The sequence below is a fragment of the Cydia strobilella genome, chromosome 4 (assembly GCF_947568885.1).
Source record: "Cydia strobilella chromosome 4, ilCydStro3.1, whole genome shotgun sequence".
Lineage (NCBI taxonomy): Eukaryota > Metazoa > Arthropoda > Insecta > Lepidoptera > Tortricidae > Cydia > Cydia strobilella.
In genome coordinates this window covers 6,947,922-6,973,620 of record NC_086044.1, presented here as the reverse complement: position 1 = coordinate 6,973,620, position 25,699 = coordinate 6,947,922, and the positions used below count along the sequence as shown (strand labels likewise).

The window sequence follows — 25,699 nt, the reverse complement described above, 5'->3', positions numbered from 1 at the left end:
CGTGCGCTTTTAGGTAGGTCGGGACGGGAATTAGGCGAACTCATCTACAAAATTTATCCATCATATACTATCATATGTATATATTTATTTTGTAAATAATTGTTTCTAATTTATTGAATGTTTTTAGTCTATTGTTTTGAATTTAACGAAACTGCTGACATATGATTGTAATTTAATAATTTTGAATGTAATTTTATTATTTATTTTATTTATTTTTAACTTTATTGCACAGTAAGAATATACAGTGACAAAAGGCGGACTTAATGCTACACGGCATTCTCTACCAGTCAACCTTTAGGCCAAACAGAGAAACATAGTTGGTGCGGGGTAATTTTGATTGTCACTGTTATTTTTCATATTCAATTATTCATAATGTAAAAAACTGACAATCACAATATAAATTCCTAAGAATTTACCATGTGTAATTTTAAGTGCAATTGTATATTGTGAGATAAATAAATCGTATCATATCATATCATATATGGTATATTGTCTAATATCTCATACTCTAAACGTTCATGCATATAGGTACTCGTAGATAAGAAAGACAGGAGGTTTTTTTACGTCAAATAGGTATATTCATCAGACGAGCTGAACTTAATACTCGATAGTAACCGATACGAAAAGCCAGTGCAGGATGACAATTAACTCATAAAAAAGTCGAAATCGCAGCTGATTGGATGAAATTAATCAATGGCGGCCAGGGGCCGTCAATGGAATGGATATTTTATGTACCGTGGGCGAAAAGTGGGCACCAATTTGTCCGCAGTTTTTTAATTAGTATGGATGTGAGAGAACGAATTGGTTTTATGCTTGCCACCAGCCGCGGCGCGTATGAAAAAATGTAACACCATTTAAAAGCGCGAATTTATTTGTTGGATATCACGATAACGAGGTAACCCTAGTAGCGATGCCCAGATTTTCTATATTTTATAAATGCAAATATGAATGCATCCTAAAATCACTGCGCGTAACGTGAACTATATAACCTTCCGTATAAAATGAACTTAGTTAACGAACGCTGTTCTAGTAGAACACAATATTTAGCAAAAAAATGGTTTTAATTTAAAATTTCTAGCTCAGCAAATATTCTAAAAAACGGTTACTGGGTATAGTAATTGGCGAGTTCTAAAACGTGTTCGAATTGCACATACCGAGAATCAGTTAACATAAAACACACTGTAACAATCTTCAAGTTTTTTTGCCCAATCAAAAGACTGGCTCAGGAAAGAAAGGATTGGCAATTGCCAGAGTAATTACTCTACCGACAAGAGTAAAGCTCTTAAGAGTCCCCGGCAAGCTCGGCCGCTTGTCACCTTCCCATATAAACGGAGTATCGTTCTCATTTTAAAACTACGTGTTGAATTGTAATGAAACTTTGCACGTACAATGACATGAGGGATATCTAGGTCTGTAATTTGTTTATATAGCTCCAGTTTATAAAATATATTGTAACTACGTTTGTATGGAGAACCTAGCTTGCCGGGGACCCTTAAATTATGATGATGATGATGTAACAATTTTCAGTAAAACTACACAATATATAATATCAAAATTGTATACATATACACAACACACAATATAAACAACCTTTACGAATCCCTATATAGTGACACGACTTGCAGCAAGAAAACTCTTTCGTTTAGACATTTTGTGAGAAAATACTGGAATATCTAATAGCAGAAGCTTTCAGATTTAGGATTATCTATGGTTATACTTAGTACATATTATCGCCTAAGATATTCTATTCTTCGCTGTCGTTATATAACTGTGACTAGCAGGCCAATTCGAACGTAGGTACACTGACGTCAGAAGGATATTTTAATTATGCTATTTAGTTTTCGTGTGTCTCACCCGCGCCAATACATACTTAGACGGACAAGTACGAATTAAATGCAAGATAACTGAATTACATTAGTTAGATGTCATTCTGATATCAGTGTACCTACATCCGAATTGGCCTGTTAGTCAGGTCGGCCTTGCGGCTCCCGTAGGTAAGTAGGTTATTCGACAATCGCCTAATCGCCGGGTTGGCCCGCAGCGTCTTCCCCTCTCAGCTCTAATTAGGCTCACATTCTCATTCCGTTTTCGCGTTTAATTTCGCCAGCGGTTTCGCCTTAATTACGTTATTCGCGACGGGCCCCGCTTGTTCCTGCCCCTATAGTTGTTTTTAAACGATACAGTTATTTAACTATTGCTTTGTGGCCTAAGGGCAAGTTATAGTAGGAAGCGAAACATTTTATTTTAATAATATTAATACCCACATGTCGCTATTATTTATAGGTTTACTTATGGCAGTTGCTTTGGGTGTTTGGTTTTAGTCACCATCTCGACTTAAACATGCTACAATTTGAAATGTCATTGGAATGAGAGACGTAGTTACTAGTAACGGGCTGATTGCGTCAAACTCAATGTTTGCTGCGTCTCGAAAGCGTGTAGAAAGCCATTACTTGCCGGCTATGTCTAATGAAGGCTATAAGGGCCAGATATTCGTGGCGTGATCGCCATTGCGTGTCTACTAATGAGCGACCGTCGCGTGCGCACCTATCGCACTTCGTTAAATCGCACCCGGACTACGCGATATACGGAGCCGGTATTAATGTCTTTGTTTCGTTGATTTTGCCAACGTTTTGTTAGTTAATAGCGTTATTTGTATGATGCTATCGGTGTCCGGATTGGGGTTTCTTATCGGGTAATGCTGTAATCAATGTTGTATTTCTTGTAAACAAACTAAATTGCGGGCATTTTCGGATACTTCCATTACTTTTTGCCCGAATATGAACTCTATTTCTCAGAAGTTCATAGAAAGTATCCAAATGTTGTAGGTCATAAAAGGTTGTTAATTTTAAAGGGTCAGAAGGCAGAACTCTAATTATATTACCTTGTATTCAGTCCAAACAAATGTTTTGTATTAAACTGATCGTTACTGACAAAATGGGGGAATTAGTAAACAGTTCCGGTAAAAGCGAACGCAACCCTAAAAATGACATCCAGTACACGAAATACAATTGTGCATAATTACTCAAACTTATGTTTAGTCCATTATTAAGCCAATCTGTGCTTTGACACAAAGGAAAATGGATTTTATTACAATAGGACAGAGTAATTTTTGTGTTTTCGCGGGGGTAGCGTAACGTGGTGCGTGTTTAGGTCCGCGGGGTGGCTTGGGAACTTCGCAGGTGGCGTTTTCATTATTCAAGCTCCATTGATTGGATACTTTGTTGCCGTTTAAAAATCTTATTAGCAACCGCCCGACAACAAAGCCGCGCGATGAGCCTCCTCAGACCCTCTATTTACAAGGTAAGTGATTTTTTTTCAATTACAACGATGAGCTGCAGGTTCGAAAGTGTAAGTCATCTCGTTAGTGAATGTTTTATTCCCTGTGTAGGTTTGTCAGCAATGAGTGCGATGAGTAGGCTGTTTTTTGACATTTTTGTCAAAGGCTGTGTGAATGAGCGTTTGTATTCTTATGTTCTTTTTGACCTAATATCGATTAGTATGAGATATATATATATATATATATATAATTAGAGCCTAAAAAACTGTATAAGGCTAAATAATCCTAAAAGCAGACATGAAAACTGGCATACGAGTATGTGCCATGCACGCAGACTTGATTTATACAGAACACAACGTCAACTTGTGTCGTGTGTTTTTTCTTTAGATGTTTTACCTTTTGTCATTGGTGATGAAAATATGGATACATATTTATGACCGCGACTACACTCCAAATTTTAGACACGACATGCCTCGCCTCGTCAGCGATGACCCCTATATTACGGGTAATTACGCTAGACATTCAACAAATTACATTACCGCTATAGCTGCGTAGGTACCATCATTATGTGTATGTCCGACAATTAACCAAATTACGTCGAACAAAGAAAATCGCTCCGAAAGAAAGGGTTACTGAAATAGGTAAATACATTGTCCGCTTTACTCGCAGAGAAATAGAATTACAATCTAAATTAATTACGCTTTTAAACCGTCCGTTATTCTTAATTAGTTTCTGCACCGCAGCGGAAGCTCGCGCACTCTCTTAATGAAGGGTAGTTTCAAATCAGTGCGTTTGATCAACTCTGTGCAGTCTTAATTACGGCACCCGTTCCGCGCGGGACAATCCGGTTATTTATGACTACATAAGCTTGATTATTCTTTAATGAATACTTGTTTTAAAACGTTTAATTAAGTTTTATGGCGACAGGGCCGCTCAGACGGGCGTCCCGCCGCTCCGCCGGCCGCGGGCTAATTGGATCGGGTTGACGCACCCCGCGCCCCCCGCCGCACCGACCACCCCCGAGCCCCTCACTTCACCCACTCCTAATTGTATGAAATTGCTAATTGGAAAATTTTATAAACGCGGCCGCCCGCAGGCCTACGCCGGACTCCGTTGTTCCGAAGAAAAATTAATTCAAAGGGTCAACCTCTTCGTGTTTCTCTTAAACGAGGCAGAAGTAATCTTGTTTGCCTCTAAGAAATTAATTGCCGGACCTTCTATTGACTCGACATTAAAGATTCAAGTGACGCTCTGCCTGTTTAAATCAACGTGAGTGGTTCCCCTCCAGCGCCCTACTCGTTACCCCCATTACTCGGACTGGGAAAAACAAATTTAAGTTATCTTTAAAGCATACAAGCTGTAAAAGTTGATCATTTTAACTATATTTCTAAATCAGAATAAATATCCTTAAATAAGTAGGTAAGTAAGGGCATTTTTATACAGTAGGTCAAACTACCAGCGCCAGCGATTTGAAAAGTGGGACCACTTCACTTTAGAGAACGGAACCACCGGAAAAATTCTGTTTATTTTCAGTTTCATTATTATCTTCGACGGAATGCCAATTCCAACACACTTTAGCTTCTGTTAATGACAATGGGTATCCAGGAGCGCTGACTTAAGCTTCAACTTGATTTACAGTCCATTCTAACTTCGTTTTCCATTGTTCCAGGGCGTGTAGTTGGCGTGGTGTCGAGCGGTCCCCGCTCCAACCGTCAAGCTGGCTGCGAGCGCGTTGAGCATGAACCCGCACTACCACGGGTACGCGGAGCTCAGCTCGCCGCACCCGCCCTCCCCGGAGGCCGCCTTCACAGCCAACGGACACGATTACCCACACAACAACAACAACCCCGCCCTCAAAGAATGCGCGGGCTGCGGCGGCAAAATCGTAGAAAGATTCCTTTTACACGCCTTAGACAGATACTGGCATCACGGGTGTCTAAAATGCACGTGCTGTCAGCAAGCTTTAGCGGACATGGGACGGTCTTTCTACTTCAAAGGAGGGATGATATTATGCAAAAGCGATTACACGAGGTGAGTCATATCCCCTAGCAATATCACATAAGACTGTTAGTTTTTGAATCACGGTTAGCCGTCGGTTTACAATAGAGCGTTCATTTTATGATCTTGCACTACCACAGATACGCGGAACTCAGTGCTTCGCTCACTGCAGTGACGCGCCACGGCGCCACTGAGGATGTCTTTACAGCTTACTTATATAATAACAACCCAGTTTAATCTGAAGACTGAAAAACAGGACTACATACACTGCGGCAGATAAACGTCGAAAACGCTAACGGTTGGCTCAGTGTGAACACACCCTAAATGTTTGTTATTTGCCTCGTTATAGCTGATGTTCCAATCTAATTGGGTAACTTTAGGACTTAAATATTCTTCGGCACAAAACATGTTAAAACTAAGCCTTGAGGTATTCAGTGTGTTTAACGAACCGATTTTTCTCATTGATTATCGATAAAAGATTCAGTTTTTAGTTCATCATCTGATAATGACAATAGCGTGTCTGTCAAACGTTCGATCGGCCAAAAAAGTATATCGAGAAAGCCGCGGGCGCATTGTATGAAAATGCTTTAAACCGTTGCGTTGTGTTTTCTACCTGGGACGGGGACAAAAAGTATAGCTTTGCACACAACAACCGATGAACGGCATCTCGCCGGCTAAATTGGTCTCGTTAGGAGCCCGCTAAGGACTAATTTAGGAGGTAACTAACTTTTTACACCGTCCTTAGATATTTCTTGCAATGCGGACTTATGTTATTTATTCATAAGTTACGGTAGGTACGGGCACGGTACGGGCAAGTAAACAATTATGATAATTGTTGGCTTTACAACTAACGAATGACTATTATTATGGTTTGTTTTCTTGATTAAAGACAATTTGCAATTCATTACAGCGATTGTGCTGATTTGTGTCAATAGGTACCTATTAAGCGTTTCCGAGTGTTTGTCAAAACAGTTCAATTGTGAAAGGATATTATGTTATATATAGTATATATTATGTTATATATACGTTTGATGTAATTATTGTTTACATTTATTATTTTAATATTTTGTTTATCATATTTCAATTTCCATATCCTCAGGCCAACATAACGAAGCGCTGAAAAGACTAATTAAAATTCTAGGATAAATAATATTTAAACAATCATCAAATCAAATTAATAATTGAGTTATAGGTTAATTTACTTGATAACGGGTCATTTCGATGTTACGAAACACCGCAGAGTGGCCACCGCTCTATTTGGTATCATTACTATTACTACAGAAACACAAACATACTCTTACATGTGATAATTGGCACAGTTTTTCTAGGGTATTATTAGATTATTACATCCCTTAAGGGGCCCACTGACTATCAGTCCGCCGGACGATATCGGCCTACCAGTTAGAACAAAAATTTGACTGCTCCGAACAACTGACATGCCGATATCGTCGGGCGGACTGATAGTCAGTGGGCTCCTGTAGCTTCTAGTGCCATAGCACATAGTATGCTCCGTGGTGAGATTATGTAGGCCATACTGAACAACTTTTACTAATGATATTCCGTAGAAAACATTGACAGCTGATTAACAATTTATGTATGGAACTGTCAATTTTGGAACCAAAGGTCCAAATAAATATACCTACTGAAGTCTGACACTTAATCCCCCCCCCACTCCCCAAGACGCTCAAACGTCAAATAGAAGTCACTACCATATACATATTTTTATATAAATTGTGGCAGGTGCAAAATCTGAATTGTACCTATACGTAATATATGTCTGTGGTCATTATTCTTAACCACTGAAAGTGTTCAACCTCGTTAGTGACATAACTCCTTCGTTAGTATTTCTTGCTGGCCCTGCACTTACGAGACAAAAGAAGTTAAAATCCAAGGATTTCAAGATTAATTAATCTGAAGCTAATTTTTTCTAAAACAAGTAAATATTCCACCATTGTCTCATTTAACCCTTTAATTCGCAATGCCAAGAATACTTTACACCAGAATCAAAAAAATATTGCAACGTAATTTTCACTTAAACCCAGTACTTTTTTTAATAAAATGATAGATTGAAACCTAACGCATCTTTGACGACTGAAGTCATTGCCAAGGCATACGTATTTTGACAATTAGTGGCAAGATTGTGCTGCGACAGCAATCGACCGTAGGACGTAAGATAATTATAAAATATTTAAAAATATTTATACCTATAATATCTATTGAAATACTATTACAACGTGTTATTGAGGGTATGTGCTTTATGTTTTTATGTTTTTCTAACGAAATGGAAACTTAACTAAGACAGGACCGGGTTACCATTATGCGTGTTAAGAATGCTTAGCTTCGCGAGATTCTTAGAAATATACTTAGTGTAACGCATGTTAAGCATTCTTAGCACTGCGCCGCTATTAATAAAGTACATTATTGTTGGGCTGTTAAGTAATTTTAACATTGCGAAGATAAGGTTAATGTGAGAGAAGAAGCAACATACACGGCTTGATGGATTCAAAGGTGGTAGGCCGCCAAAATGGCCGTTTCGCAGCGAGCTCCTCCCAACCCAACGTGCAGGATCGATAGCACACGCGTTTAGGTGACGCTTGCACAATTGCACATCCTTATAATCAGAGGTACTGACCACCGTGCTTCCGCTTACCCTCTGCTAATTCTGAGTAGAATATAGGTTTAGGTAAGCGGCGATCGTCCATTCGGAGAACATGCCCACACCACCTGACCTGACGCTGCATGAATAGTGTCTCCATGCCGTACATCCCGGGAACGATGCAGGACCTCGTAGTATGGAACCTGCCATTAAATCCTAAATATAGATCTTAGGCATCTTAGGTGGTACGTGTCTAGTCTTTTGATATCTGGCTTTTACAGGCACCATGTCTCTGCGCCATACAGGAGGACTGGAATTATTAGGGTTAGGTGGGAGTTTGATATTATGGGATCAGTTAGTCGCCGGAAATTGGCAGCGCCGTTGGCAATGCGAGATGGTATTTCTGAAGCCAGTGTTGTCTTGTCGTATTATATAGTGCTCCCAAGATGATCTAGTGGTTTCCCATCTAGATTCAGCGGTGTTGAATCAGATTCAACTCCCCGGGGTAGTTGTTTTAGGATTTGCGTCTTGGAAGCACTTTTTACCAGGCCGAATTGTTGCCAAGAGCGATTTAATGCGTCCACGTAGCTTTGGAGATGCGCCATACTGTCAGACATAAGGCATACGTCGTCAGCGTATAGTATCTCTAATATGGAGACTTATCGCACTTTAGACTTCGCCCTGAACCTCGATATGTCAAAGACACCTTTCTCAGTCCACACATTTGGTTGCTACAGACTTTAAAGCGTCTCTCATCACCACTGAGAAGTATATGGCAAAGAGTGTATTTTAGGTCCCATGACACATCCCTGCGTCACTTCGCCTGTAACCTGGATCTCCTCAGACAGTTCGTTTTCATGTTGAACCTGTGCATTCATACCATCGTGGAATTGGCGAATGAGGTTTACGAACTTCTTTGGATTTCCAGATTTTCGTAGAACAAGCCATAAGGCTGCGAGTGGGAGACTACATACGACGATACTTAAAAGTCGAAAAAGCCCGAGTCAACGTAGACTACCCCCAGACCGTAAAACAGTATACAACGCTCATATGGAAGTAGATGTTGATTTAGCTGATATGTTGGTGGCCCTATATCGGTCAAATTTCAAAACCAAGCGCTACTATATGGCTATGTTTTCTCAAGGTCCTGGACGTATATGTAAATAATGTCTGGTTGTTGTATCGGCGACAAGTAGGAGCTACTGAAAAGACTATGCCACTAAAGTACAACTACCATTGGAGCTTCTACAAAAACAGGGCTGGGCCGTCCAATGGGATTGTACCTGTCAGAAAAGCAACAGTAGTTCCAAGACCTCTACCTGTAGTTCAGTATAGGTAATAATACACGACACTTGCCAGTGTACACCTCATACGGAAGATGTAGGTATTGCAAAAAAGGATACACGAACATTGCTTAAAATGCAAATTGAGATTATGCAGTAGCAAAAAGAAATTGTTTCTACTCTTTTCATGCTGCACAATAAAAACTTTTTATATAAAAAGTATAAATCTGTTATTTATTTATTATCTCTAAACCATGCGCAATGTCAAGAATACTGGACATTGGTGGCAAATGGTCATATGGTGAAAGTCGGGCAACGTCAAGTATTCTTAGCATATGTTTTCTAGAAGAACATATACAAAATATTTTTATTTTTATTTTTCTGTAGTTTATATTACCTCTAAGAACTCATTTAAGTGCTTGAAACCAGAAAATAATAGAAAAAAAAAATTGATCATTAAAGGGTTAACTTTACCGAGAGACATTAAAGAATGTCATTATGTTCAAATAAGCGATGTAAAATGCACACAGCGTCCCGTATTTTCTACCATCCCTCCCGCCAAAAGCGCGGTAACCCTACCTTAATCGATAAACAGCCTATCTACTTTCCAGCTTCATAAGTAGTTACCATCTTTTGAAATTAGTCTGTCTCACGTTATTTATTTTACAAAAGTCGTACATTGTATAGAGCGTTCAAAGTAGATACGGCGTTTTGTGCGCTTGCGGTGTTGTAGCACCCCGCAGCGCTGCAGCGGCCCACCGGCCCACGTGGCCACAGCCGCAGGCGCCCCTCCACGCTCATTAGCGTTAATTAGCTAAACTCGAGGAATTCGACCCAATTAACTATATCCCCTTCCTTGCGACATGCGACGCTTTTTATCGTCGCTCCGATTTCCAACCAGATATTTCTTTTGCTTTATCTTTACGTGATGTACATAAAATTGTTTCATACCGGTCCCAAAGTGTTCCACGCCCCGCTGTGCGAAAGATCTCGTCTCGAATTCTAGTAGGTAATGTAAACGATATCTTGCAATACTTTATTAATCAGAAGTGGACTGCAGAATCTAGAAGAATCCCTTCCTTGACGACTAAAGAAGACTGGGAATAAGTAGATCCCACCAAAAACATTTTCATGTAAAATGTTGCGAAGACGAAACCATAAGGCTCGCACTGTCAAAAAGTTATCAGACCTCTTGTACTCTCACCTTAGCCAAAATATGTGGCTTGGCCGCTTCGCTACCGTCACATGGACGTAAGGTAAAAATTGATTCACATTTCATTATTTTTTATTATACAAATAGCTCTTGTAGTAACGAAACCGCCAAGCCACATAATTTGAGGTGTAGAGTTTGTGAAGTTAGGGCTTGTAGAGTTAGAAGCTTGGCTCTACAAGAGATCTGATAACTTTTTGACAGTGCGAGCCTTATGGTTTCGTCTTGGCAACATTTTACATGAAAATGTTTTTGGTGGGATTTCACTTCTTTTTGTAAGTTGCTTATGACAATCTTCCATCCCCTAATTTAAAGGGTTGGGGGTAATTTACTATTAAAAATCCTAAAATACGTATCTGGAGGCATCTTTTACATTACACAATCTGCTTTTTACTGATTCCCCAACCCCATACAAACTTCAACCCCCTTCTTCCCCCTAACGCTCTTTTCCACCCCCTTTGGGGTGATTTTGGGGTTGAAAACTATTATATATCCTTCCCCATAACAAAAACTATGTACATACCAAATTCCAACTAAATCGGTTCAGCGGTTATTAATACCCCATACAAAATTCCAACCCCTTTTCACCCCCTTAGGAGCTTAAAATTTCAATTTTTTGACTTTTTCTGTTGTTTGTGTACTAAGACTATCTTACATACCAAATTTCAGCTTCCTAGGATTTCAGGAAGTACCCTAAAGGTTTTGATGATCATCAGTGAGTGAGTGAGTGACGAAATCGGGGTTTTTTTTTAAATATTAATAAAATCTAAAGTATAAGATCTGTAATTGAAAATATTTATGCTTAATAAGTCCACTAATGACATCATATCCCGAGAATTTTGTTTATCTGGTATAATACAAACCCAAGTTATGGGGGTTCTAAAAAACGACGAAGCGCTTCGAGAAAAGATAAAGGCAGGCCTTTGCGCTTCTCTTTGCTCGTCTTGGCGGGGGCACTACCGTGCCCCCAGATATTCCGAAGGTTTCGAAACGTTTCAGACTTACGGATGAATTATTATACTCATGCCTGGTAGGTATTTGGTTAATATTTAGGAACATACAAATTCACTCGAAAATTATAAAGCAGATTCGACTTATTCGACAGACACGAATATTGAACTAATATAATTCCAATTTGATATGACTGTAACTGTCATCACGTTCGCACACGTGTGGCAGTGCTCCAGAACGATCAGTCGTTTGCTATACGTTTCGATATTCAAATGCACATGAGAATGAGGTCCCAGGTGTAGAGCCGACCGCGGTCCGTGCGTCGTAGATTCGATAAAGCTCGTCTCACAGTTGACAGAGACGACGCCCTAACGAGCGGGGGGAAGAAGTGCGGTCCCGTGCATGTCTCTGCTGATTGACCCGCGTCACTCGGCAAACAACAACTAACGAGTTGCCCCCACCAGGTAATCCCGCGCCCACCGACTTTACGTCTTCTGATTGAGACGCCTTAATAAAATTAACGTCTTCACGCAAACAACGCGCGTTTACGCCTTTGTCCCGATATGATGGATTGCGGTAGACAAAGCTAACAAAACCGTATTAACAGTATGCAGTTTCATATATCGTTCCCGTCTTTTTCCTTTGAGCGCTTGATGCTCCGCTGATTACTTGTGTTGTGTGCGAAGGAAATTAGTCGCCGATGTGTGATCCGTGTTTCTGGATAAAGACGCGTTATGTAAACATTAGCTGGCTTAATTTGTGTTTTAAAATGATTTATGGCGTCTATTGTGGAGAACGTAGGTGAGCTTAATCTTCCTTATCGACTGTTGTGTAAAGTCGCTTAAGTTAAAGACATCACGAGTTGGGAACGCAATTTCGATCTCGCAGTTTCGAGATCTCGCGAGATCTCTTACAAATTTTCGAGATTCAATCTCGTTGACAGGAATCTGAATTTTTGCAATCTCGGTCGAGATCTCGAACAATCGTTTTGACCTAGATTCGTGTTGTTCCTAGGCAGAATGTTGTAAGTTCGGCCAAACTTAGCGTACCCACAACTATTTATATGATTTTTGTTCGCTTACCATTTTATTGTATAATGCTCAGTGCTTGTCAAAAATATCAACTGAGCAATGAGCACGTTAGTGCCTAAAATTTATTAATACCAATTTTTCTTACTTACATGCAAATTAGAGCTATGTATTTCTTGTTTTTTTAGGGTTCCATACCTAAAGGGTAAAAACGGGACCCTATTACTAAGCGTCCACTGTACGAGTATCGTATCGTAGAGATATTTGATCACAATAACACATTTTAATAACTTTGTCAAATCTCGATCTCGAAAGTCTGACGGTCAATCTCGATTCAGATTTTTCGTGCGAGATCTCGAATCGCCAATCTTGGTGCGAGATTGCATTCCCTAAATTTCGTAAGCCAAAATGTTAAATCTTAGTACATGTATCTCTTATTAAATTCTTGCTTAACAATAACAACACTTTAAGGTTTAAAAAAATGGAAATCTTTGGATAAGTACGGTAGGATCTAATAAATAGTCTTATTTTTAATGATTTATTATGATTTGGGTATTATCTAATGTTCATAGTAAAAAGTAAAAAAAAAAAAATTGGTTACAGACTTTTCGTATGCCATCCTTTTTTAGGGTTCCGTACCCAAAGGGTAAAAACGGGACCCTGTTACTAAGACTCCGCTGTCCGTCCTTGTCTGTCTGTCCATCTGTCACCAGGCTGTATCTTATGAACAGTGATAGCAAGACAGTTGAAATTTTCACAAATGATATAATTTCTGTTGCCGCTATAACAACAACTACTAAAAACAGAATAAAATATATTTAAGTGAGGCTCCCATACAACAAACGTGATTTTTTGCCGATTTTTGCGTAATGGTACGGAACCCTTTGTGCGCGAGCCCGACTCGAAGTGGCCGGTTTTTCTTTAAAATTCCTTCCGTATCTTATTCGTCGTCTCCTTTGGTTTTGCTGCAATCGGGAATAAACAATATGAATAATATTAGGCATTTTTACTGAAACTGTAGTAAATCAAAATCCTGACGAAGTTTTCCTTCCCTAAAACATATTTGGATTTCCCTCTGAATCCACTCTAAAAATATTTAGCAACATGTTACGGCACGTCCACTAGGTGAAGCGGTTCGTTAGGGCGCGGGCTCCGTCAATCAGGGCAATTGCTGCTCAATCGGCAATCACCTCCCCTCGCCTCTAACGAGTCGCGGCAACTTCTTACCCCCTTACTAATGCATTGTTGGAGTATTTACATGCTGGTATGTGCTGGGCCTTGCTTATCTGAATTTGGAATTTAGGTCTTAATATTTTTGGAGAAAGTGAAAGAAAGTTGAGAAATTGGGTTAAATGGCCTGTTTCTGGCCCGTAATACTACGCAACTGCCACCTGCGATAAGAGTTGCATGAAACTACCTTTGTAAACACCTAGTTAACAGTTGTTCCGTTATCCTCGGGTCCGGAATCCGGATCCGGGCCGAGGTTTTCAACACCTCGTTTTCTATGATTGGTGATGACACCGTGATCACACGGTGATCTTTAGAAAATTTTAAGTGTCCGACACTTAAGTTTTCTAAAGATCACCGCCTCGGACCGTTTAGGGTGAGTCATCCTTAAAACAACTATTGGCATTTATACAAGGTAAAAGTGACAAAATAGAAACGGTTAAATTTTAAAAATGTTAGATTATTAGCTACATCAATCAGTATATAGTTACATGTTACATGGAATTATCGTTAACGTGATTCTCTGGTCCTTGCCTTTTTCCGATAACACAGATAGAGTGAGTCAATCAAGGTTGTTCTATCGGTAATCACCGAGTTCCATCGCTCCTAAGAAACTGTCCTATTGCCAACTATCGTGTAGTATATTAATGCCATGTGTCAAATACTAAGTTCTATTTTACTTGCCAAATTGTCAATAGGGCTTAATAATCCTTTTACATCTAGATCCACTTCGGCTTGTTTGCGCAAATATGGTTCGCATCTCTTGATTTTCTATACTTACGAAAGTACGAGTACTTCTATTTCTTCGTATTTCCAATCTATTAACGACAAACCTATTAGCGAGGCATCGTTACACAGTACACACAGGTATGTACTTATATTGTACCTTCATGCACACGTACAGGTCTGATCAGAAAAACCTCGATAAAACGTGCTAAAATTAAAAACCGAAGCTATTCCAAAGAACTTATTATCCTCCTTTTAATCATAAAAGCCATGTATTTTATTGCAGCGCGTGTCAAGGGCGGCCGAGGTGCAATTTGGGACCTCGTTAAGGCGCAAAAGACGCATTTAATTGCACCCGTTAGCCTAATGAGACCGTGTCCCGGTGTCGGCCGTCTCGCAAATTGACATTGTATGTAAATTGATGTGGCTACATCACAATAGAGCTTGGTAAACGAGCATGCTAACTTTATAGGACTAAATGAGGTACTGGTGAAAATTGATATATTTACGCACTAAGTGCAATTATAAAAATTACAAGCGCGTAGGCTTCGTACACAAGTTACATTGTCGTCGTCTTCGTCAAGAAGTGTGGATGTCACCGGCGATTTTTAATGCTACTCGTATCAAAGATAGATATAACTCCGTAATAGATGGATACAGTCTAAGGAAAAAACGTGCCTCGAAAATCAAGAAAATTTGATTCTCGATCAGATGGCGCCACTACCTTTGGCCTACTCTCGTATAGAGGGCGTTGACGGTTTCGTTTGTTATTTCACAATTTTATAGCATATCAGTGAAAGAACATGGGTCAAAATCATAAAAATAATTAATGCAAATTTTTTTTTTTTTTTATCTATATTTAAATACATTCTATCGTATTTTTATAAATCTTCATTTTTAGTTTTAAAGTGTGTCGACAGATGGCAGTGAATTTACTGGGGTTACAAAATTTACTATGACAGTACCGCTCTAGTATAAGTTACTCTATGCTCGTATTCATTCATTTATATAAAAAAAAAATACATACTTTATCAGGTTAGTCAATCGTCTCTGGTGAGTCTGGTGTTATCAATGTATAAAAAATAAGTAATTAAATTAATCGTTCCAAGAATGACAAATAATTACGAGGGGGAAATCCATACACGGGGTTACAACTAACCATAAAAAAAATTCTTAAAGATGAGTTTTTAGATAGTTTAGAATCAGCCTAGAAGCAAGCCATTCAGAAGCAAACTGTACCGGAGCCAGTTACATAACAAGATGTAGGTTGTGACACTTGTGACTTTCGCTCTAGTTACTAGAGCTGAGAAAAAAATTGGGCTATTTTTACACAACCAAAGATAACTCCGTAATAGATAGATACAGTCTAAGGAAAAAACGTGCCTCGATAATCAAGAAAATTTGATTCTCGTTCAGAGGGCGCTACTAGCTTTGGCCTACTATCGTATAGATGGCGTTGACGGTTTCGTTTGTTATTTAACAATTTTCACGCATATCAGTGAAAGAACATGGTTCAAAATCATAAAAATAATTAATGCAAATAAAAAAAAACATTTATCCATATTTAAATACATTTTATCGTATTTTTATAAATCTTCATTTTTAGTTTTAAAGTGTGTCGACAGATGGCAGTGAATTTACTGGGGTTACAAAATTTACTATGACAGTACCGCTCTAGTATAAGTTACTCTACGACACAACCGAGACAAAAAGGAGTATCCTTTTGTTAATTTATTTGACGTGTTTAGCAATCTAATTAACTTTTAGACGGTCAACTGATTAGAATTTTTTTTTAATACATGATATATAGCTACCGTCAAAATAAAGCCTTTTGCAACCAATTAATTCAACGGCGGGGAGATGTAAAAAAATATGTCAGGAAAATTTCCTGTCCCATTTAAACGAACAAGTAAATAAACTTTCTACTGTTAAACATTTGACAAACGACAGTATACACTTGAAAGCCGTTGAAATTGAATTGGGTACTTAGCAATATTTATTTATGTCCTAAGCCCACGGGTTAGGCGTCCAATCTCGGGTCTTAAATATCGTCGTCGTAAATTGCGATCTTGTGAATGAATAAGTTATGTTTCAGTTATTCTTGCATAATGTCCGTCGTGTCATAATTGCGACGTATTTATGAATGGTTCCGTAATTTTGGCTTAATGCAATTTAGCGGGTGTTGCGATATATCCGTGTTACCGATTTTATCTAAAGATTTAATGTTACAAGTTAAACGAAGCGATGCCACTAATGGTCTAGGTACCATTTAATTTTAAATGTTGTCTATCTTGAACCTTCTTCCAAAAATATGTCGTCGAAATTTTACGTCTAGAACCAGTCGCTGTAAAACGGAACCCTAGTTTTATCATGTCGTGTCCGTCCGTCATGTTTTCTTTATTAAAAGGACCTAAGTGCCGGAAAGATAAGCCCCTTTGCTGGTATGACTTTTTATATCGTATTAAAGTACGAAACCCTCCATTATGCGTGGCCCAATACGCATTGGGCGGCAATACTTGGCCGGTTCTTAATTAAACCATTTTAGTCATTTTACTGTGGCCCAAAGTGTAGTGCTTTCAAATTCATTAACTATTCTACACATATTAGTACACATTTTTTTTATTCCAAAGCACTAATTCTTCTTCTAGATCGATATCATTATATATCGGATTTATACAATCATTAGAAAAATAACGGTTGTACTAGTACTTGTACGCTTTAAAATAGTTAAAAATCAGCTGGCAAAAGTGTTTAAAGGCTGTTAAACGTTGCGGGCTAGTACAAACTCGTGGCTCGCTGCGTGCCCGCAGCGACTGGAGCGCAAAAGGCTTGTTGCTCGTCGAAGATTGGATTACGACGCCGGCGCATCTACCAAATTAATTTCGTTGTCTCTTTGCCGATCCGTGGTCACAGAGCTGAACTGGCCAGAGTAACAGTTTCATGCAACTGTGTTGTGTGTGTTATCTACAACCGTTTCGTCTGGTCGCTACACGAGCTTGAGCTTACAGGCGCCTCGCCTTGCGCAGATTACTCAGAGCAAAGTTGTGTTTAGATGTTACTCTGTTTAGTTCAACTCTGTGGCGAGTCGCCACAGCCAAATTGAAACTAAAGAGCATCCGGCCAATGGACAATCTTTGTTTAGAATTCGATTATCAATATCCTCTATCCCCTATTTATACGCTATTCAGCGACGACCTTTAATTAATTAATTTGGCTGGAGACCAGCGTTTTATACCGATGCTGGGAATAGGCTAGTGGAAAATAAACAGTGCTATTAATAGCTGATATCTTTAGTAACATTAGGTATGTAAACGCGTTCAAGGCAGCTCAGCCTCATCGTCATTAAGATAAGATTAAATTAACTTCGAGATTAGTATAGAATATAAAATAAGTAACTATTATATAAAAAAATGATGGATGGAATATATATTCCATATGGAAAAACCTTATGATAGATTTTAACCGTAGCACAGTGGTAGACGAGATTAATATTTAATCTGTATTTTTGTACCTAGTACCTAGTAGTAGTTTTTGTTTTGTTGGTTTGTTGTGTGTTTTTGTGTACCTAGGAACATTGTAGTCATTATTTTACATTAATGTCAGTAATGAAAATTTTACAGTTAATTAATTATACCAGCCTATGATTTTCTGTAATACAATTATTATTTATCGCATAATTATTTCGCTTATAATTATTATCGCTTTGCAAAGCGACTGACCTTTGCAAGGCGGCTGGCAAGAGTTGGACGGTCCAACTCCAACTCCAACTCTGGTCCAACTTTGACCAGAGTTGCCGCAAATCGTGCTAAATGGCGTGCAATAGGAGTAGGCTGATGAATTTGATGATGATGATGATGCATAATTATATTTTACTTGTGTATAAAAAGTGTGCAATATATAAGTACGAGTAGTTACTGTTATATAATACAAACATGTACTCTTTATTACACACCTCAGTATAAAACAATACAATGAATACAGCAACTCAAGTAAAGGTAAAGAGCAGAGAGCAGATCAGCAGACGGCAGCTAAGAAGCGATCTCACTGTACTTCTAAATTTGCATGCATATTGTAAATTATGTATACACGTTCTCTGCTGGATAGGGTCGAAACAATATGAGAACATACTGAAAGGTAAATGAAAATGTATATTTAGGGAAACAATTTATACCCAGATCGAACATACAAATAAAAAGATTTATATTCATCAATCAATAGAGATTCATATATTTATTTACTCTTTAACATCAGGCTCACACCGCGAATCGTCCAAGCAAAAGAAGAAACGTATTAATTGACATTTAAACACATGCCCTGTACGTGCGTGCGTCTCAGTAACCATTAAAGTTTGCGTTCATTTGTCTGAACAGCGTCCGATATTTGCTGTCATTACTAAAGCGTACCGAGAAATCGCATCAGCAGTGAGCATCAGTACTAACAGTAGTAGCGTATGAAACAACGCACAAAAAGTACCTATCTGCCACCCTAGAATACTTTTCCAAATAGCTACAAAGGCTAACTAATTACTTTACTTACCTACTGACAGAAACATATCTCTTTTTTAGGGTTCCGTACCCAAAGGGTAAAAACGGGACCCTATTACTAAGACTTCGCTGTCTGTATGTCTGTCTGTCCGTCTGTCACTAGGCTGTATCTCATGAACCGTGATAGTTAGACAGTTGAGATTTTCACAGATAATGTATTTCTGTTGCCGCTATAACAACAGATACTAAAAACAGAATAAAATAAATATTTAAGGGGGGCTCACATACCACAAACGTGATTTTTTGCCGTTTTTATAGATAATGGTACGGAACCCTTCGTGCGCGAGGCCGACTCGCACTTGGACGGTTTTTTTTAAGTTAACGGTAAATACTTAGGATGCACAGTTTGATCCGCTACTAACCTACCAGTCAGATTAGAGACAATTTTTTTGTGGCAGAATCTTCCTGCCGAATTAAAATATGGTTGAAGGCGCCAACCGTTCTGGAATCTGGGGTACAGGCATCTCCGTGTGACCTCAACATCCAAACTACATAAAAAACAATATCGTCATACTTATACACGGCACGAATGACGACAAAGTTCAACTGCCATATCGTTCGTTTTTTTTAGCATTAGAATAAAGGTAAACAATCATGACGTGTCTTTTTATTGAAAAATTATAGAAAAAACGATTTAAAAAAAATTGTTTATATAATATATTATGTGCAAAAGAATGTAAACGACCGTATATGATTTATAATTGTTACATATTTGCTGAAACTTATTTTTCAAAAGTGATTTTTAATAAAAAGACACGTCATGATCGCTTACCTTCTTTCTAATGGTAAAAGAACGAACTATAGAAGAAAAATATTATGTAACAGTAAGTTGTAACGTCTACTAGACGCATAATGCTAAGTTTAGCATTCCTGCAGTTTATCGAGTTGAAATAATACCTGAAGTAACGATTAGAACAAGATATTATTTAAAAAAACAGTAAATAGGTAAAGTGGCAAAATGGTCTGCAGATTCTCAAATCAGATATGTATTCGTAATGTGTACTGTAAATAATAAATGTCAAAAATTTATCGAGTAATAGCAGTTAGAGCAGCACCTTAATAACAATAATAACCTATATTATATACCGTTGAATTAAAAACTAAGTTATCAAACGTTATCGTGGCAAATATGGGCTTCTTAGCTTTAACAGAAGTGTTAAAAAATAACGTTACGTACCCGACAATCCTGGAATGCCCCAGTCCATGATGTAATGGTTTGCCTCAGTGAAGCCGCATGCTGGGTTAGATTAGCTCAGCAATAGAAATAACAGCCAAACAGCTCTGCATCGCCATGATATACTGCAGTGCAATAGAAAATGACATTAGCTCTGTATAATTGGAGTGTACAAGTGCCCTTTCAGAGTCTGGCGTTCGGTGCGTGCACGTCGCTTGCAGGACGCGCTAAATTGCTCCTGACTAATGTGTCTACGTAAACCATGAGGCCCTTTATCGACTGCTTTTCTAAAGCTCTCGTGTCCAACTAGACTGGATAGAGCAAAGACTTAAATAATAATAAAAGAAAGTGATTTGAATTACAACGTAACAAATCGATCGAGAAATGTGAGAAACTGCACTTTATTATCCCACGACGCAAAAAAAGCGTTTTCTTTATCGAAAATACGAGTATTGTCTGTCGAGATGGTAAAAATAGCCATCTTTTATACCTATATGTATTTTATTTGTTGTTCTCGACATTTTTAAATCCCAGAAATATAACCCGAACAATTCGGTTTTATCAATTCCCTGGATTAATATTTATTAAAATAATACCGTATAACAAACAGAATAATTTACAAAGCGCAACGTGATTGACGGTGTAGTATTAATTTAATCCACAAATATCAATCGACGTCCATGTATCACATGTCGTACAAGCTCTCGCAGGTAACATTTGTCGCGACATGACGACGTTATTTGTCGTCCTCAATTTACTCGGGCGACATGTCCCGTCGTCAGTGTTTAGAAAGGCAGGAGAAATTCACGAGATGGCCCAATCTTGCATTGCGTTCTCGCCACTTCTACCGTGGGATAGAACCGGCCTTAGTTGACCCTTGATCCTTTGCTAAGTTTGTCTGTTATGAGACCTTACTTTTGCTGGGTCTTAAGCGATTGCTTGGTGTGTGATGGATATAAGATACCTTGTTGGGAAGTGTATGTTAGATAGATTGGGGCGGCTGGCGTTTGTCTTCGCCTTTTGGGCGGCGTTAGGTTATCATGTTTGGCAACTTCATAGATTGTGCCCTTAGGGAAGCTCACGTCATTTATCCAGAACATAAAATGCATGAAAGCTTGAAACATATTCAGCGGAGGAACCAATCAAACATCTTCGATTCTTTTACTCGTGGGTGTAATAAATAACTTGTTTAAATGAAATCTAAATTATTATTACGTAAATATTGTAAAGCGTTATACATCGAAGTCATATTATATAAGTAGACTTTACCTGTTTTTTAATACCCGGAACAAAACATTCTGTTTAAAAAAAATGGACCTACAATTATAAAAAAATTGTAAAAAATCAGTTGGTTTACGCTAATTTGTTTCTATCTTCAGATTATGGACATGATTTAAAAAAATATATAAATACATACCACAATTAAAGTTACCTAAGACTATGAAATAGCATTTACGACATAATCTTATCTATGAGATCTTGAAATCCTTTTACAAAATGAATTAAGATCGTAATGAAGATTCTTATGGAGACATGGAGAGTGTCGCGGTGCAAAACAAGAGAAATTGCATTAAGTTAGTTAAATTATTGACTTAAATGCCGCTTGATGTAGTTGCCGCAATGCTGATAAGCCATAATATAAAAAAAATGTCTGTGGATTATTAACTTCCGTTATTATGATACTGCATTTTTTTGTTATAAGATAGAGCAAATAATGTATAATGTTTGATGTAGGTACATAATAAATAATAATAGTTTGTAACGATAGTTGATACTGTATTTGACATGTAAAACTAGGTTTTATAAAGGAATAAATGAATGAATGATAACAGGAAAAAGTACCAACGTAAATACTTAAACGTTCAATTTTACTATTCCATGTCCGATACAATTTAACGCTCAGTATTAAAATTTAATTATATAGGTTGTTAAAAAAAACAATACAAATAGCAAATACAAAAACGAATTACATACTAACATAACCTAACCTATATTTTATTATACCTATTAGTTTGACATATACTACCTGAAAATTACTAAACTACTATGTAATTTCAATTCAACCTAATATGTAATAATATCCTATATTAATGAGTGCGAGTATTGTAAATGTACAATCGTATACTGGCGTATAAATTTGTGCATATAAACGCATATGATTCATGTAGGTATTCTCAATACTTGAGTTAGCACGTTCTCGAATCAAGCTCACGATTTATATACGTCCAAAACACACACATACACCCACGGTTTCAAAACGCTCATACAAAGCTCCCTGTTACCGACCACATCGATGCGGGCAATCGTCAATTACAAACTACTTCCAATTAGCGATAGTGCAGTTGCAAATCAAATTTAGCCCGCTCGCTAATTAGAGTCGACCGAGACGAGAACTAATCAGGTGGCTAAATAATGTAGTCGTGACGGCGTCGTTAGCTCGTGAGACAGACGTTATTAATTAACATCACATCGGCTCCATCCCGGCTGGGCGCGCGGAGGTAAGTAAGATTTTACAGGAGTTTGGGGGAGGTTTTGGAGCGGGTTTACTGTGAGTTCATATCCTCAGATTACGACCAAAACTCACTAATTACTACCACCAGTTCAGAGCCATAGTGAACCGCACAAGTACCAAAACAAACAATGTTTTTTTTAGGGTTCCGAACCTCGAAAGGAGAAACGGAACCCTTATGGGATCACTTTGTTGTCTCAGGAATGCGTGGAGGTATCAAGTTAAAATTAAAATTATATACTCGTCTACAGTCCCTTGAAGCTAAGCAAAAACAAAAAATGAAAAAGATAGTCGCTAACGTTACCTGTTCAATTATGTAGTTAGAAATTTAACCCTTTACCGCATACGAAGCCATATAATGGCGGATATGATATTCAACTCTATTGACATTGACAGCTATTAAAGTTCAAGTTTAAATAAAATAAAAATATTACATGCAGTAAGGGGTTAAACCGAATGTAGGGCCATATCGAACGCGCGCGTTTAACCGTCAGGTAAAAAGTAAGAGATGAAAGTATAGTACGAATATTTTACAAAAAATCTGAATTCCTAATTTATACACTACGATTTTACTGTATAAAGTATACACGTTTAACTTCATAGTTATATGGAGAAGTGACAGCAATGCACAATTTGAAAATAACATCGGTACCTCCAACCCAAGCTTTCTAAAATAACAAAGGCCTGATAAAACGTGTGACATTTTCGACTAGGCGTGCTAAAAGCTAATCAACGCGATCGGTCGCCGCCGGTCAATTCCATCAATCATGACGCGACGCCTCACTTCATCGTCTCCAAATTAAAAACAAAAAATCGATAACCCAGCTACATTTTGTCAGAGATTCTCCTCATGGAAAATGTAGATACGTACGTAAATATTAGAAATGAAAGTCAGGGCTAGTAGTTAGGCTGAGCATAGATTTATATGAAAAGCTGTTTGAGCCCGAAGTAACTCAAATCGGAGAGCGGAGATGTTCATGGATTGTCTAGTAAACATTGCAAAAGTTAACTATCTGAACACTTTTTTCTAATAGGTACTTTCCTCATAGAAAATTATACCTATTATGTATAAGTAGAAGGTTTTAATTTGTCGATAAGGATAAAGTACGAAAATTAGATTTTAAAGTCTAATGTTTACAGGAAAGTCGCATAACCTTAACTAAAACTAAAAAAGTTTTTGAACCATTTGTTTGTAATAATCAGTGTTTACGCAATCAAGAGGTGTAAAACTGGCTAGTTACATACCACACCGCGCCCGGGACTCCAAAGCCATATAATGGGCCCTCGTATGAGTCCACGCGTCGCGTCCCCGCAGACGAGAGATGAAGGCGCTCAGTTAATTGAATCAACTTTTATCACCCATATACATGATTAGACCATTAGTTTAAACGTACTGCTTGTATGATACAGGTATGCGTAACACCTGTTTTAAGAATTACTCTGGATCTAAAAACGGGTGAAATAGTCATTCGAAACAAACAAAACTGTTGTTGCTGTAAGCTGTACGGTCAACGAGATAAAAACAAGCTTTTTTGTCTAGGTACTTATAGTAACAAGCGTATTCTAATTTTAATAACAGGATATGAATTAGATATGGATCTGATCTGTCAGTGTCAAAAGTGACATTTCTTCAACCAAAAACGCCACTTTTGACACTGACAGATCAGATTCATATTGAATTCAGATGCAAGTAGGTATTATCTTTCAGTATTTTCATGTGTTTTAAAATAAACATACAAGACAGTATATTCTAATAAAAAAGACTAAACTTTTCAAAAACCAATTAAACAAACATAAATAACTCGAACTCGTCCTTTAGCTAGAATACTAGAACAAAAGGATTTTCTAAACGCAAATATTTATCTCGATATAAAACACTTTCTTTGACGTTTTTGTGTTTTACTGGTTGGACCAATGACAATAGCCGTTTCTTAGAAATCTTTAATATCTAATGAGCTGAAATGTATTTATTATTTTATCTACACACATATCATAAACCCTCTATGATGCCTTCAAAATCCGTAAATAATGGCCAACATTAACTGTTTTGTTACAGCAAATTTTTTATCTGTGAAATTGTTATTATTGCTAAATAATAACATCGATTTCGATAACATTATTTTATTCAAATTCCGAACATCTCTGAAAAACAAAGAAATTTGTTTTGACCTCTATTCTAATATCAGTCGAGATGACGTTTTATTCGAAATGAAATGTCAATTGCATACAAATTTGACAAATCTCGCTTGTTAGTTGGTATCGAACGATATGGCAATCGACCCCCACTCTAGTTTGTCTCTGAATTTAAAAAAAAACTACGGATGCGTGACATGCGTGAAAAAAGTTTTCTTTGCCGCCATTTGACGTGCAGTTTATCTTTTAATTAGTTTGTAAGTAAAAAATAATTTGTTTTGTTGTTTTTAGAGTAACTCTAGTGAAATTTCGTGTAAAATGTGCGATAAAGATATTTCGGAGACGCCACCTCATATCCGCGAATTCCGCCAGAGAGCAACTATGCCCCAATGTCGGCTGTAATATGAGGTTAGTGAATATATCATAGAAATTTTATAATATGTGTGTAGATAAAGCAGTGTATGTAACTGTACCTAATTAGGCATTAAAACACTCGTGTGATTCTATTATGAAACTCACTACGTTCGTTTCTTAAACCCACACTCGAGTTTTAATGCCTTTCATTATGTAGCAGTCAAATAAACTACTATTATTGTCGCGATTTCGGGGGTTTTTTGTTTGTACATATTATATTATTGAATTAGGCGTACGTTACATACTTAGCCTTTAAAAGTCTGTACAAATTTAATTTAGGTACCCACCTTACTACTCGCAGTAGGTAAACTACTCATAGTCGGTCCTAGTATACAGATACTTTAATATTAAATAGGGCAGGTAGCATCGGACATTTGAATGTTTACCGACTACGACTCACTAGCTAAACAAATACCGATTCAAACCGTACAATGTCATTCCAAATTCGCATATCGATGCTACTGTCAACAATCGAATGGCTGGTTTTATTTTCTATTCTATTATTAAAGCGTTTAATTTAGGGCAACAGTTTTACACACAAAACGATCAAAACGCAATCTCCCGGCCGAATAGGAAACCTATTCGAAATTGATATGGGTGGAGCGCACGGGCAGCGTCGCGCCTATGCA

General features: G+C 37.8%; 1 protein-coding gene across 2 annotated transcripts in view; it reads left to right on the top strand.

The window, feature by feature from the left end:
* The window catches only part of LOC134741020 (LIM domain transcription factor LMO4), a 273,803-nt gene that overhangs the window by 177,180 nt on the left and 70,924 nt on the right, over window positions 1-25,699 (top strand). For both annotated transcript variants that reach the window (XM_063673749.1, XM_063673747.1), the window contains exon 2: window positions 4,947-5,308. In XM_063673749.1, coding sequence (XP_063529819.1) covers window positions 5,016-5,308 — 293 coding nt within the window. In that variant the 5' untranslated portion in view covers window positions 4,947-5,015. The remainder of the gene's footprint in view (window positions 1-4,946; window positions 5,309-25,699) is intronic.